The 15,899-nt window shown below is 44.4% G+C and overlaps 1 protein-coding gene across 1 annotated transcript in view; it reads right to left on the minus strand.

Moving 5' to 3' along the window:
* The window catches only part of fcgbp (Fc gamma binding protein), a 34,653-nt gene that overhangs the window by 4,702 nt on the left and 14,052 nt on the right, over positions 1 to 15,899 (minus strand). The window contains exons 21-39 of the mRNA XM_078171223.1: positions 15,343 to 15,542; positions 14,839 to 15,216; positions 14,478 to 14,749; positions 14,241 to 14,251; positions 12,452 to 12,499; positions 10,131 to 11,372; positions 8,938 to 9,293; positions 8,173 to 8,752; positions 7,480 to 8,078; positions 6,821 to 7,388; positions 5,509 to 5,774; positions 5,058 to 5,399; positions 4,306 to 4,879; positions 3,961 to 4,160; positions 2,783 to 2,924; positions 2,345 to 2,673; positions 1,667 to 2,258; positions 964 to 1,562; positions 1 to 568 (exon numbers count right to left, since the gene is read on the minus strand). Of these exons, the coding sequence (XP_078027349.1) occupies positions 1 to 568; positions 964 to 1,562; positions 1,667 to 2,258; positions 2,345 to 2,673; positions 2,783 to 2,924; positions 3,961 to 4,160; positions 4,306 to 4,879; positions 5,058 to 5,399; positions 5,509 to 5,774; positions 6,821 to 7,388; positions 7,480 to 8,078; positions 8,173 to 8,752; positions 8,938 to 9,293; positions 10,131 to 11,372; positions 12,452 to 12,499; positions 14,241 to 14,251; positions 14,478 to 14,749; positions 14,839 to 15,216; positions 15,343 to 15,542 (7,866 nt within the window). The remainder of the gene's footprint in view (positions 569 to 963; positions 1,563 to 1,666; positions 2,259 to 2,344; positions 2,674 to 2,782; positions 2,925 to 3,960; positions 4,161 to 4,305; positions 4,880 to 5,057; positions 5,400 to 5,508; positions 5,775 to 6,820; positions 7,389 to 7,479; positions 8,079 to 8,172; positions 8,753 to 8,937; positions 9,294 to 10,130; positions 11,373 to 12,451; positions 12,500 to 14,240; positions 14,252 to 14,477; positions 14,750 to 14,838; positions 15,217 to 15,342; positions 15,543 to 15,899) is intronic.

Raw genomic sequence — 15,899 nt, forward strand, 5'->3', positions numbered from 1 at the left:
GACAGAAGTTATCTGTTCTCCAGGACTGGATGACGATTCCTTCGCTCTGACAGGCATAGACATAGATTCCTACGGCATCACAGATTGCTCCAGGGTGACCATGATAATGACAGGCATCATACACACAGTCCTCCAGGTAAGGAGCAGGGTCCACACGTTTGTGACAATCTCTGAAAGGCCCTGCTCTGTCAGCAATAATACCACAGTACTTCTCGGCTCGGTACACTTTCCTCTGGGAGTCTGAACAGGCCTGGCACCATGCCCCCTGGCAGACTGATGAGCAGCCTGGTACAAGGGCCACCTGCCAGCTCTCCCCCAGCATGTCTCCATTTTTGGCGATCTGGCCGTTCCGCATGGTCAGGTCATCCTGACCTTTTCCATTGTAGTTGCCGCACAGACCGCAGACCGCATCCTGGTAGTTGCTGGGCAGAGTAACACTCACTGTGCTCCGCCAGTCAAAGGTCACGGTGATACCAGCAACTGTCTCCACTACAGCTGTCCAGCCGCTGAGAAACACAACCAGCTCATTATTGTAATCCAGCGGTAACGAAGCGAGCTGCCCATTGAGCTGGAGAGCAGAAAGCGAGGGAGGGAGGGAGAAATATTTTTAGGAGATTATAGATTTAATAATTCTGCGGTCCTTGCTAATCCATTCTAATGTGCAGTTAAATCTTAGTTTAATTAAGTCTGCCTGGATCAAAATTTTAATATGCAATTAAATATATATGCAGAAGAGCATGAGGGATGTCAGAATTAGCACAATGACAGAAGGCATTATCCTCCACTCATTTGAATGAGGCTCAGCGTATCTGTGCTGTTTTTATTTTTAATACTGTAACTACATGTCCTATTTTTTCTCTCTCCAAAGATCCACATGAATACAAGTGTCAAGATTACTCATTTAATCTTTTATCAAATCACCCATATGCTTCACAATATCCATACCTCCACATCCATACTTACCAAGACCTTGTGCGGGTATTCTCTGCTGATGGTGAGGGTGATGCCATATATGGAAAACGTGACAGTCCTTGTGTAGGACACGGCTTTGCTTCCCCTGTGGTCGTTCTGCACAGTCACCTTGAACGGCACTAACCCGGGCCGCTCCGAGCACAGTCCCACCAGCTGATATACACATGTGCCCTGGAAGTCATACCTGCGGCCATCGAAACTGCGGTAGTGTGGGTCACCTGAGGCTGTGCATGTGGCGTGACTGATGGGTCGGCAGGCACGCTCTCCGTCCACCACGGTGCATGTCTCCTTGGCAGAGCAGGAAGCCTCGCGGCATGTCACCATGCCCAGGGTCGTATCACACTCACATAGACGGCCGCAGGTCTCATCGTCCCAGAAGTGCTGGCCTGGCTTGTAATAACGGCCCTGATAGGAGCAGCCACATGTTTTATCGGGCACACAGACACCAGCGCTGAGGACGTAACCCTTGTCACACACACAGGTCTCCACACAGGTGCCGGTACAGGCCTTCTTTTTCTCAGGGAATGGGCAGGATGGCTGACATGGGCTGGCACAGTCTTCATAGTGGCTGTGACGCTGACAGTTCATTGCTGGATGGAAATTAAATTTTAAAAATTTCAAGGCGTTAACCAAAAACTTAAATATTTGAAATCTTGAATTAAAATGGGCAAATGAGATTCTCATTAGTACTCACGGCAGCCAAACTTTTTCCTCCATCCTTGGATTATTATTCCTTCCTCACGACATTGCTCACTGTATGAGGCCAATGCCTGGCACAGCATCTTTTTGTCTCCCTTATTTAAACACATGTCATACACACAGCTGTTCATGAAGGCCTGGGGGTCCAATTTTGCATGACATTTCTTGAACACATTGTTGGTTTTGGCTACGAGGCCGCCGCAGAAAGCCTCGGTCTCATAGAGCTTACGCTGGTCACCGTCACAGGTAGGGCAGTTTTTCTTGCAGGTGTCCCAACAAGGATGGTCCTTGTCCTGCTCAGGCGTTTGCCAGCTCTTGCCCCACTCTATCACTGAGGAGACAGCTTTGCCGGCTGGATTCAGGAGCTCGTCGCGGTTGTTGCCGTTGAAGTTGCCACACAGACCGCAGACACTGCCGTAGTAGCTGCTGGGCAGCCTGATGACCAGCTCCCAGTTCCAGTCGTAGGACACGATCAGGCCAAAACTTGTCTCCACCACTGCAGTGTGGCCACGCTGAAACACTGACACCTCACCCTCGCCCTCATCCTCAGACAGGCGTACAGGAAGATTCACCAGCTCTCCGTTCACCTGAAGGGAGTGGAACAGAACAATATATAACATCCACGCTGAAATACTAAAGATCAAACACATCAGATGAGAAACTAAAATCTTACCATGACTCGACCAACTTGGCTCTTGCGGATGGTGATGTTGTACCCGTACACAGACACATCTACCTCCCTGACATAAGAAACTGCCGTGTTTCCACGGTTATCATTTCTCTCAGTGACTGAGAAGGGCACCAGACCATCCAGCTTCCCGCAGGTCTTGGAGATGACATATTTGCAGGTGCCCTGGAAGTCAAAGTTGTAACCATCAAATGTGTGGTAGTGGGGGTCGCCCCAGGCCCAGCATACTCCTGTGTACTCGGGGACGCACACGGCTTCACCCTTCTCAACATGGCACTTCTCTTTGACTCGACACTTGGCATCTTTGCAGGGATCTATAGGATATTAATAGAAAATTTGAAAATAAATTAAAACTGATTTAAACTTTACTGTATATTAGAGGTTAAAAATACTTAATACAAGTATACAGTATTTGTGTCTTGCCTGTGTTGTAGCACGCCCTGATTTCTTTCCTGACCATGCATTTGGTGCTTTTGGGGCAGGTATGGTCTTCACAGACAAGGCCTGTCTCTGGTTTGCAGGTGCACTTTGTCTTACAGTCTTCCTCATACACCACTTCACCAGGCTGGAGACACAGAGCAGGTTTAATTATACAGGGAGAACTAATACACATAAAAAAGCCATGTTAAAGAAGAGTTCAAATGATTTCATTCTTATTCCATTTTATAAAATAACCCCACAAATTTAGACAATCTGCTAATTAAGTCTCAGGAGACATCCTCAGTGCACTTATCTAAGATCAGACTGGCTCGTGTCCAAAACTGTGGAAAAAGCAAAGGCAATTTAATTGCCACGTCAGCATGAACGTTGCTATGGGTACCCGCTTAAAGGGACAATTCACCCAAAAATCAAAATACACATTTCTCCTCTTACTTGTAGTGCTATTTATCAGTCTAGATTGTTTTGGTGTGAGTTGCCAACTGTTGGACATCGGCTGTAGAAATGTCTGCCTTCTCTTAAATATAATGGATAGTGCCCGACTTGTGGTGCTCAAAGCGCCAAAAAAATAAATTTGAAAACTCAACAGCAACAGCAATCCACAAATCATGACGCCGTTTCTCAAGATAATCCACAGACCTCACTGTGAAGAGTTTCATGTGGGAACTATTTTCTTCACGTCCATCACCACGCAGAAGGAAGCGTGCATCTACTGCTAGCTTACCTAGCACCACTGAAATAGCCATTGATGTTTACATGTTACGCTGTCACAAGCACAAGCCTCTAGTCTAGGAGTAAATGCACGCATCCTTGTGCTTGGTGATACGGTTAGCGGGTGTGGTTAGGTAGAAAGAAAATAGGTCCGACATGAAACTGCTTGAGTAAAGAGGTCATGATTTCTGGAAAGAGACATTGCAGTTGAGTTTTTGAAATGTTTTTTGGGGTTCTTTGAGCACCACAAGTGAATTAGATGACACACCACAAGTGTCATCTAATTCCATTTTATTTGAGAGAAGGCAGTTATCTACGTCTGATATATCCAACACTCATCAACTCACACCAAACTGCCCCTTTAAGTCACTTTGACACTAAAAAAAGCTATCACTTATACACTACTGTGGATGGAATGGCTTTCATGTACAGACGGCAGCGTTGAATTGTACCTTGTATGTTCTTCCATTGTCGTAACAGCCGCACTCAGTCTCTCGAACACACCCATGTCCATCATATAAGAAGCCAGGATCACATTCACAGCCTTCTGTACAGCTGTCAGAGCACTTGACAATCTCTGAGAGGCCTGCGCAGGATGAGGAGCAGGGGTGTGCACACACCTCGTAGTGACTGTTGGCCGGGCATTTCATAGCTGAAATAAATAAGCACAAGACAGGAAGAACATGGATTAGAAAGGAGTTTGTTTTATATTTAACAAATACAGTGCCGACACAGTACGGCAGACGAGAATAAGAGGTTAAATTGGAGGAAAACAACAAAGTGAATTCATCACTTACGACAGAATGAAGACGTCCTCCAGTTTTTGATGTCCACTCCAGCCATGTGACAGTTGAACGCATAGGCTGCTACGCTGTTACACAGCACCTTCCCGTCACCGTCAGAAGCACACACATCAAACACACAGTCCAAAAAGTAAGGCTGTGGGTCCAGTTTACTATGGCAGGCTGCAAAAGGACCTTTGGGTGCTGTCATAATACCGCAGTAAGTGGACTTTGAAAACACAGCCTTGCGAGCTGGGGGACAGTCAGGACAGTTGTTCCCCTCACAGCCATTTCCACACCTCACATTCGGGATGTTGATCATCCATGACTTTCCAAACTGATTCACATTGTTGGTGAGCTTATGGTTGGGCATTTGGAAGTCATCTTTTTGGTTACCATTGAAGTTGCCACACAGGCCACAGACCTTGTCACGGTAATTACCAGGTACTGTGACCGTCACGTGATAGACCAGGTCATAAGTGACACGCAGCCCGAAATTTGTTTCAATAACATAGTGCATGCCTTCTTGGAAGACTAGCACTGCTCCATCCTTAAGATTCACAGGCACGTAGTTAAACACCCCATTTACCTAAAAGAAAAGGCACAAGTTGTATTAAAGAAAAAAAGCACGGATGACAAGAATGTAAAATATTTTTGTCAAGCTAGTTTTACATCTATCAACCATCTGCCACTGCGTCACACAACCAACAGATTTCTCTGTATTATAACTATAGAGAGTTGTCAAATGACCAAGTGTTGATGCTCACCAGGACCCCAAACATGTTGTTCCTCATGATGAGAGTGTAGCCATAGACCTCCACAGCGACCAGCTTGGTGACAGACACCACTTTGTTGTTCATCATCTGGTTCCATTGCACGTTCTGTACCTGGACAGAGAAGGGCACCAGGTGGGTGCCTTCCAGCCCACAGCTCTTGGAGAGCGTGTAGGTGCAGGTGCCCTGGAAATCAAATGTCCGCCCATCAAAAGAGCGGTAATGGGGGTCACCAGAGGCGTGGCACACACCCTTACCAACAGGGTGACATTTCTGGACACCATTCTCCACTTTACACTTCTCATTAGGGCCACATGTGAACTTCTTGCACTCAACCTGAGAAAAGAGTTGAGAAAAATATTAAATATCCAACAAATTAATTTCCATCCTGCAAGTTCACACTGATCATGATCAAATAATTGTTGCCCACGTTAGTATCCATTACCTCTCCATCTTGTGCGCACTTGCACTCTTCCTGACACTTCCCATTGGGATAAAACACTTGGCCGATGCGGTAGTAGCGATCATTGTAGACACAACCGCACTCTGAGAAGGGAACACAGTGATCCCCGCTGAGGATGTACCCCTCATCACAGGCACAGCCCTCCTCACACTCGGCGTCGCAACCTTGAGGAGGGGTCAGACTCTGGCAAGTGGCGGGACAGCCGATCGCACAAATTTCATAGTGGCTGTGGACCGAACATTTCACCGCTGTGCACAAGGGAGAATAAAAGACAATGTGAATGTCTAATTATAGTGTGGATTTCAAATGTAGAGAGTGAGTACAAAGCAACATAAAATCTCAGATGAGGAAGAAACACGTAGAAACAGGAGTGAGACTCACATTCACTCATTCTTTTTTCCAGTATCATTGTTATATTTTTCACACCAGTGTTCCTTATGGAACCCTTTTTCTATCACTGAGTGAACTGTTGACTAAGTGACATCTTTTATAGATATTTCTATCAATGTTTAATGCATAACAATGACAGTAAAGAACTGATAAACTGTACATTTATCCCAAATAGTAACGTTCTGTAGTCTCATTTAGCCACTTTTGAGCAACCGTCTTTTCTAAGACGCATAAAAGCTTCAAAATTCACAGTGGGGCATTTACTGATGTATTTTATGTGGTAGAACAAAACATAAAAGTCTCTTAAGCTTGTGTTAACCACAGACCTTTTTTCAGGCACCTAACCAAAAACTCATTAACAAAACCCACTGACTTCAAGACAAGGGGACCGGAAGTACTAAAACAATAACTAATTTCCGGGTTTTAGGACTCATTCCTGCAGCGCTCTATGGGCTTCTTTTTTTTTTTTTTGTTTTGACAAATTCAGTGTTTTCTTCTCCACGATGCCTGGCCATTGTTCTTTGAGCTTTTCGGCTGTTTTAACTGCGGACTTTTCAAACACAGGATGAGGCTGGTTAGCAGAGAGTGAAGGCTCTGTGAATACAGCTTGTGTTCAGGCTTTCACTGTGCCTTTATCCTGTGGGATTTTTTGAGCTATATCCTGAATAACTTGGTTTTCTTTAGAGAAATGAATGAAATGCTGAGTTATAGGCCTACTGTATATATTTAAATAGTTTTCTTACACTTCTTAAAATCAAGACTGCCTCATGATCCCCTGTGAGGCCTAGGTGACCCCACATGGGGTTGGGACCCCCAGGTTGGGAACCAGTGTTCTACACTGCCACAGTAAATGATTCTCACTTTGCCTTTTGTGTAAATGTGTTAAAATGAATGATTTTCTCACCGCAGAACTGTTTGGTTCTCCAGCTGTACACCTTGGCCCCCACAGCTTGGCAGGCAGATGTGTATGATGTAATAGCCTCACAAAGCACATCCTTTCTGCCCTTATACAAGCATACATCATAAACACAGTCCTCAAAGAATCCAGCTGGGTCCACCTTGGCATGGCAGTCACGGAACGGCCCTTTGGGGTCTGTGATGATACCACAGAAATCTTTCTTTTCATACTGAACCTTCTCATTAATGTCACAATTAGGACACACCCCTTTACAGCCCTCCACACATCCTGGGATCTCTGCCACTCGCCAGCTGGTGCCAAAAATGTCTGCTGAAACAGGTTTGTCGCCATTCTTTGGAATCAAGTCGTCCTGGGCTTTGCCGTTGTAGTTGCCACACAGGCCGCAAACGGCTCCCATGTAGGTGCTTGGCAGTGTTACGTACACAGCGCTGTTCCAGTTGAAGGTGACTTTGAGGCCGAAGTTTGTGGTGACCACAGCCGACCAGCCGCTCTTATACACAGATATCTTTCCTTCATCCAGGGTGACGGGCAGGTTGACCAACTCATTATTCACCTGGAAAGTAAAACACAATTATAATTACAAACAGTGACTTAATATTAGAAAGATTTAACTGTTTATTTACGAAACATGATGTAGTTCCTACCAAAATCAGGCCTTTGTGGGTCTTTGTAATGATAATGCTGATGGAGTCCACCTTGATCTCCACTAATTTGGTGTAGGAGACCACCCTGCTGCCCCGGTGATCATTCTGCACCAGCACTTCAAAGGGCACTAAGTCTGGGTTCTTAGAGCAGAGTGCAACCAGCTGGTACACACATGTGCCCTGGAAGTCAAATTTCCTGTTGTCAAAGGTCTTATAATGGGGGTCACCCGTGGCTTGGCAGGTGCTGTGGGAGACTGCCTGGCACTTTCTTATGCCCTCAACCACCTGGCACTGCTGCGCTGCCCCGCAGCCTTTATTGTGGCACTCCACGCGCCGGCTTCCAGCAAGGCATTTACACCTTCGCCGACAGCCCTGGTCAGCCCAGAATGACTCCCCAGCAGGGATGCTTCGACCCTCATACACACAACCACATTTGGAGGTGGGCACACACTGACCTCCGCTCAAAACAAAACCTTTGTTACAGGTGCAGGACTCCACACAGGGACGTCTGCATTTGGAGGGAGCATCAGGGTCAGAACAAGTGGCAGGACAGGCATTGCCGCAGAGCTCATAGTGGCTGTTAGCTGGACATTTAGCAGCTTTAGGGAGAAGAGAGAGTGTGATAAATATCAAGAACCACAAAGAAAAAAAAAGTATGTTCATTTTAGGATTTATTTAGTTGACATTACTTACGGCATTTTGCCCTCTTCCTCCAGTCTTGAACCTGGACCCCAGCAAGCTGGCAGGCTTCAGCATAAGCCTCCAGTGCCCTGCAGAGGAAATGTCGAAGGCCGCCTCCCATGCATACGTCATATTTACAGTTCTCCAGGTATGCTTGTGGGTCAATGACGGAATGACATTTGCTGAATGGCCCATCGAGTATGAGTGTGATGAGCCCACAAAACAAGTCACCCTCCCACTTCTTCATCAGGCTGTGTTCACAGCGCTCACACCCACCCACACAGTCGTCTTTGCACAGAGCATTTTTAACCAGCCCTGGCACCTTCCAGCTGCTCCCGAAGGCCACAGCCCCACCTGCCTGGGTGCCGGACGGTGTGGTGAAATCATCATTGGGGTTGTTATTGAAGTTGCCACAGAGACCACATGTCTTACCAGCGTAAGTGGCGGACAAATCGACCTCGAGATAGTGTTCCCAGTCATAACGGACAGTCAGGCCAAAGTCAGTCTCAATGACCACAGAGCGACCGCTCTGAAACATGAGCAGTTTGCCGTTTTTCAAGGTCACAGGCAAACTCCACAGACTGTCGTCAATCTGTACATAAGAAAAAAGAAAATATATTATGAAGGTATTACAGTCATGATCTATTGATTTAATATATGCATTTTAATATGTCACACCAAGAAATGATTATAATATTCATAACAAATCCAAGATAATATTTAAAATCCAGTAATTTGAAAGAATAATATTTTACTAATAAAAATAAGAAGCCTCACCCTCACACGACCTGTCTCAGACCGAGCGATTGTGATGGTGAAGCCATACACCTTCACTGTGACAAAGGCGACATACGACACCCTGAGGCTTCCCCTGTTCTCGTTTTGGGCAAGGACCTCAAAGGCAGGGAGCTTATCATCCTTCCCACAGTTTTTAGCGATGACATATGTACAGGTACCCATGAAGTCATAGTGGCGCCCGTCAAAGGTGCGGTAGTGGGGATCTCCCATGGCCCAGCAGACACCAGGTTTCTTTTCCACAGGCTTAGGGACACAAGAGGGATACCCACCCTTCATTTCACACACCTCACTGGGACTGCAAGTGATAGTGCTACAGGACAAAGATCCACCACCACCTGGAAAATCATAAATATATTATTAATGCTGACATCATTACAACTAATTAAAATTAATATATCACTCTTAGAGGGATAGCTCGGATTTTCTGAATTGGAGTTGTATGAGGTATTTCTCCATACTCAGTGTATAACGCACAACTGAAGACTGTGGGCACACCACCAGCCTGGAGAAGCAGACAGGAGTACAACCACTGAAGTGAAGCAATGTAATGCTGTGGATGGGGGCAGCAGCAAAACATGTTTTAACAACCTGAAAAAAGCCCCAGTCCCAAAGTGTATGCTATAATGAGAATATTTTTACTGCTTTACCCTGCCATCAGACACCCCTTTTCTGACAGGGAAGCTATTTATGCTGCTGGTCTACCACTGTTTCGATCAGTTAGTTTGTTTGTCTTAGTGTGTGACTTTGGTAAATCTGAACAAACCATTTTAAATGCTAAAGTCACACAATAACACAAAGAAACTAAGTGATCGAGGCAGCAGTAGACCAGCAGCTCCTGTGTTCAGAGATGTTAAATCACTGTTTTTCCTCAATGGAGTCTGGCTTTGAAGAGAGCGATATAACGGCCTCAGTTTACCACTCCAAGTCTCTGTTTGATGGCAAGGTAAGTGGTGAAAATACTTTCAAAACAGAAATTAAACAGTACATTGCTTAGCTTCCATGCCAGTGCTCTTGCCTGCTTTTCCAAACTGGGGGCGTATTGACAGCTATCTACTGTAGGTAATACACTGACTATGGATAAGTGCCTCATAAAACTCCACTTTAATATGCTGTATATCATAACAGTATCTGCTTGAAACAGATTTTTTTTCGTAAACAGTTGTGCACCTTACCTTGCTGTATACATTGTCCTGGGGCACCATAACCATTCATCTGGCTGACTCCTAAACTGTAGAGCGCAAAGAGGGAACCAGAGCTGGACACAGTGTGCCTATTGTTGCCAGGGGTCAGTTTGAAGGGCATCTGTACCCAAGAGTACTCAGTCCCTGCCACCTTTTTCCACTGGACATTACGGGGCAGGTTAGTACCATCAATACGCAGCTCTGCCATCGCACTGGTCTGTGCCACAATCAGGGCCTGGTTGTCAAAGCCTTCCAGGGCCTCTAGTGAGTAAGAGGAGCAGAGGCGGTCTGTGGGCAGGATTGTCATCAAGAAAGGGTCGATGAATTGGTGCCAGTTCTGTGTGACGCCGTTGAAGAGGAAGAGGACCTGGATGCCATGATCAGCCTGGATGTACAGTGATTCAGTATTGTGGTGGCGGATCTCTATTATCCGTCTTTTGTCGAAATTATAATTCTGCTCACGGTTGCCATATTTGACAGTGGCTTTGGTGGGCTTGGAGGCTTGGAGGAAGACGCTGTCATAGTTCTTCTGAAAGCTCAGTGGAGGCACAATAAAGCTGGTTCCCCACTTGCTGACTGGCAGCAGCTGCTCGTATACATGGTTGCATTTGGAGAAGAACCAGGTGCATGTGTGACCTGTGACAACCGCAACAGGGTGCTGGGATGTAACTCTGGTGCCAGAAAGTTTGTATGTGCTCTGGAGCTGGACACTCTCATACGGCTGGAGATCTATCACCATTCGGCTGCCAGCCGCATAGACACGACCCTGGAACCTGATGGGGCCACGGGGGAAAATCTCCACTTTGGTGGGCTCTTTGCCGTTTGTCACAGAGAACTCTTTATAGGAGCCGAAGGGGGACCCAATAGGCGTAAAGATGAAATATTCTGTACCCCATTCAGTGATTGGATACACCACAGAGGTGTCTGCCGTGTACTGCTTGTAGTTGAAGGAGGTTACAGTCACATCTGCTGAGGCTTCAATGCGCACCGTGTTGGGAGACTTTGTGCTGTCGTGCATCTCAACACCAGTAGGGAGACTGATGGTGACCCCTTCTCCTGCACTTAGAGTTTTCTCTTGCTTGAAGTTTAAGGGAGGCACTTGCACTGTCACTTTAGCGTTGGCCTGAACAGCAGTGATGTATAGCTGAAAGCGAGGACTGTCGTAGTTGGGAATATAATTCTGCATGAATGACAGGGCAAACTCCCTCCCTGCCCATCCAGCATTAGATGGACCTGACAGACAGGGTAAGGAGCAACGAAACAGACAGAAAAACACATGTCAAAAGAAGACTTCTTTTCAAGTTTCCTAAAATGAAGTAGTCAGGTACAAAACTGTGCTTCACAAATCGTGTGTATGAAAAAAAAAAACATGTCAAGAAAAGCATTAGGAAATGAATGAGACTATTTGTGCCAAGGCAATCAAAGGATTTGCAGGCTGGCAATACAAAACTTGGCTTGAGACTTCTTGGATCGCATACACAGTACAAAGAAACAATATGACACCAAAGAGAGTGACTGAAAAAATACCTTCATTTCAGCGTTAAAAAGCAGGGATGAATGCTAGTCTTTAATGGATGGATTGCTTTTTTCCTTGATAGCCATTGTGGGAGATTTAGACTGAGGAATAGTCACTTGACTGCTTCTCAGCAGCACTCAATAAGTCACTTGTGCAGACAATATAATTGCATAATGGAAATATTATCAATATCTGTGCCTTTGCTGTGAAAAGAACATTTTCTGGGCTCAGTCAGGGCCTGAGGGATTTAGATTACACTCCTGTTTCACCCATTCAGTATAATAGTTCCAACTCAATAGCAGCTGAAGGTAAATGCTATTCCCAACAAAAGCAAATTTCAATTTAGATGGCTATCCTTTATGTGCCGCTCTCTCGAATTCTTCACCTGTTTAACATTCTGCTTCATTCACACAAGCACCTGGTACGGCCGCACAACAATGCTCTCCACTGATGGGGTTGACAACCTGGATAAATTGCTTCAAATTGAGCGATCACTTGGCTACAATGTCCTGCTGGTGAATTCTGAGCCAAGGTTTGTGGAATGCTGCTGTGATTGATTAATTGAGCGAAGGCAGGTTTAGTCAGATTTAATAGTTGTTAATGAAGAGCAGGATATTTGATAGATATTAAAGAATTAAAATTTACATTGCTACTACTGTGTTTGCTCAGTGTAACACAGCTTAAAATCATGAAAAAATTGTCAAGAAGACAAGCACAGATACATCACATCGAAATGGAAATTTAAGTGGGTCCTGTGGCTGTTATAACAAATAAGAAAAACCAGAGTATTACTTACTGCTGAGTAAAGCCCCCAAAACACAAAGCAGCAACAGGGCACCCATGGCTAAAAGACAGAAATTATTGTTTTAGTTACAGAATGATGTCAGATTCACATTATTTAAATAATATAAATGCAATAATTTGACCAAAACAGCCAACATAAAGAATCCTAAAACGAGCAGTGCTTACCTGCTAAGAGGCATGTACGGGGTGTTTTTTACAGTTCCATCCTTTTATACATTCTGATGGACAAAACACAACCAATGAAAAAATGTTTAACTCAACAGCTATGGCTTAGAAAAAACAATACCCTTCCTCTAAAACAAATTAAGGCAGAACCTGGCAACGCTGTATGTTGACATAGGTCTGAAGTCCAATGCCAGCTACATACAGGAGGTGAATCATTCACCTTTCATGTTAGACATGCTCATCCTGTCTTTATTACCAGGAATCTGATCAGGACTTCTGCAGAAGATAAACATTTGTGGGTATGCGTGACATTGAATGCTGTATTTGAGGATTAGCAATTCAAACAACCTCGACTGTCTTCTTTGGAAACATATGTCATCTCCTTTTCTCATCACTGGAAAATTTTAAAATTAAAAAATGCATTTGGATAATTTGTCATTACATTAATCGTGCAATTATTTGTGTTTTTAGTCAAGTTTTTTTTCCCATTTTTAATAAACAGTAAATCCAGTCCCGCTGGATGCATACCACCAGGTAGATTTAGGTCAATTTGCTTATTTGCCCACATTCAACTGTATTGTATATTCTGGTGTAACCAAATAATATTATCCATTTTACAGTGGGCAAGGCAAGAATATGATAAGACTAAAATCAACTTATCTTCAAAGTCTCTGAGCTGACATGCAGCAGTCTAGTTTCACAATAGGGGCTGGGTTTTGAAGAATATGAAAACATGAATCATTGTGATTTTTTTTTCTTTATATACATATTTAAATATGGATTCATGTCTTAATTTTTTCACATTTGCTGTGTGTGAATCAAATTGAGCTTACATGGTATGACATTTGCTATATAAATAAAGACTGATGATTTATGTCTCACATCACAGAAGATATACATTTCAAAATGTTGGTTTCTTCTGGTAAGGACATGGATTTTCTCAGATTTTACAGCAGAAAAAGTGTTTCCTTAAAAATGTGACATGATCATTTCTTCTCTAAACTCTTGCTTTTCATTCAAAATGCCCTCCTGTCAGTGTTCTTTATTGTTTACCAGTTTGAGAACAAACTCCGTAATCACACAACCTACTGCGCATATTGATAGCATATAAACCCTACTCAGTGCACAAATCACAATTTCTGCCCATGTTTATATTGTGTCCTTTAAGCCAGTGCATGCTTGTAAACAAAGACATGTCCCCTTGTAACGCTTGCAAAATGGGTGGATAATCCTATGGAACTGATCGATCAAATCTTAATTAAACCAACATTTCTGCGGTGTGGCAGGAGTTGGGCTTAACGGGCGGTTTCTGTTGGTTTTGTGTGCCACCCAAGGTATAACAGCACACAGTGGAGGGTGCTACAATCACTCATGATAGAGGGAAAGTAAATATAACTTAGCCCTAAAAGTTTGCATTAGATTATGAAAAAACCCTCAAATATTTAATTACTTTTCATTTGGTCAGAAGCCCTTGGGCAGGGCAACAGTAAGCCTGGTTTAGTTACTGTACACATTGTGGATGTAGATAAAGGTGTGCCCTCATTGCTTTTTTTTATTGGATCCTAATCAACGTTGGCCAGAGATGACCTTATTTAAAAAAGGTGTGTGGGCCTGACTGATAAGGGTGCTGCCAGCAGGAGAAGGGCATGCCAGAGAGTTTAAATGACAGACTATGCAAAGTTATTTAAACGGTTTTTGTATTTAAACATACAACAACACATCTTTTACATTAAAACAATCGTCATCATCCAGTGAAGCCGCTGTGAAAAGAGAAAATATTCATTATTTAATTAATTTTTAAGCATATAAACGTAATTAGTCGATGTACTAGTGTTGTGAAGGACATCACTTACCAGCCAGGAAAGTCAGGGAGAACCCATGACCTGACTGAACTGTGTGAGTGGAGGTCATTAAGGTTTCCACAGAGACCACACAATTTCCCTGAGTACCAGAAAGGGACCTTGACTGTCACCATGGTAACACCAATCTCTATCTCCAGCTCTGACTCCAAACCAGTGTTTCTCCTCAAAATCACTGTGACCTCTGACTTGTCCTGGCTCACACCAGAGGACAGGGACACCCCTGATGGCAAGATGTGAGGGAGGGACACGAAGCGTCCATCCACCTGTGGGGTGCAACAGTGAGTTATTGAGGACAGACAGTTTCAAAGTAGGTTTCGGTTTCTGGTCATGAAAATTCTAAGAGAAGTTATACCTTCACTGCTCCTTCCTGTATAGTTAATGATGCTCCATGCAGGAGGATTTGAAACACAGTGACCAGCCTGGAAGAGCTGCCATCACAAGGTCCATGGTAAGAGATCAGGCTGAACCAGTGCACACTTGCCTCGTCACAGAGGGACATCAGACTGTAAGATAACTGAGGTTCCAAGCTCAGCTGCTGCCCACTGAATGTGGAGACCTGGAGGCTGCCCCTGAGCTCACAAACTTCAGGTCTGTCATGACAACCCCACGAACCATTTCTCAGAGCACACTGCTGTCCCACACTGCACTCTGCCCCCTCACATATCGCCCCACCCAAAGGGTGGCACCAGCATCTCTGGGTGCAGTCCTCAGTGTACAACTGTTCATCCAGCTGAGGAGGAGGAGGAAAACTAATTATGCAGTTGCCGAAATCCTCCATGTGGGCTTTAATTACTGATAACAACATACCTGGGAATGTGCATAGCATTTACTGTCTGTATTTAGCAGATATATTTACCTTGATATATACATCACGATGAACACACCCACACTGACTGTAAGGTACGCACTCGCCCCCATCAAACACATTTCCATTGTGGCACTCGCAGCCTTCTGAACAGCCAGTTGCTGGAGAGCCAGGCCGGAGCAGAGCGGGGCATGAGTTGGAGCTGGAGTCAACACACTTCCTGGGGCTGCTGCGGTCAGGACACTGGAGAGCTGGTGGTAGGAAATGCGAATCATTTAGGCCTAGTCCACATGTACATGGGTATTTTCAGGCAAAAATTCCTGTCCACACAGGTACCACAATAAAAAAAATCTCCATCTAAATGAAAATTCAAAACACAATTTAAGCACTGTTGAGAGCAAGCCAAACAAACAGGCAGCAATATAACCCTAAAGCCACACGAAGGAAAAAAAAAAGAAAAAAAAAAAAAGATGCTGGTCTATCAGAAACCTAAAAAAGCTATTACCTGGAGCAGTGACCTCTGTAGTGCATTCAGATGCCTCTGTTTCTCAGTATAGTGGAGGAGTAACTGTACATTTATGTGTAAAGATGTAATAAGTCTTATTAAC

The sequence above is a fragment of the Epinephelus lanceolatus genome, chromosome 10, assembly GCF_041903045.1.
Source record: "Epinephelus lanceolatus isolate andai-2023 chromosome 10, ASM4190304v1, whole genome shotgun sequence".
NCBI classification, from domain to species: domain Eukaryota; kingdom Metazoa; phylum Chordata; class Actinopteri; order Perciformes; family Serranidae; genus Epinephelus; species Epinephelus lanceolatus.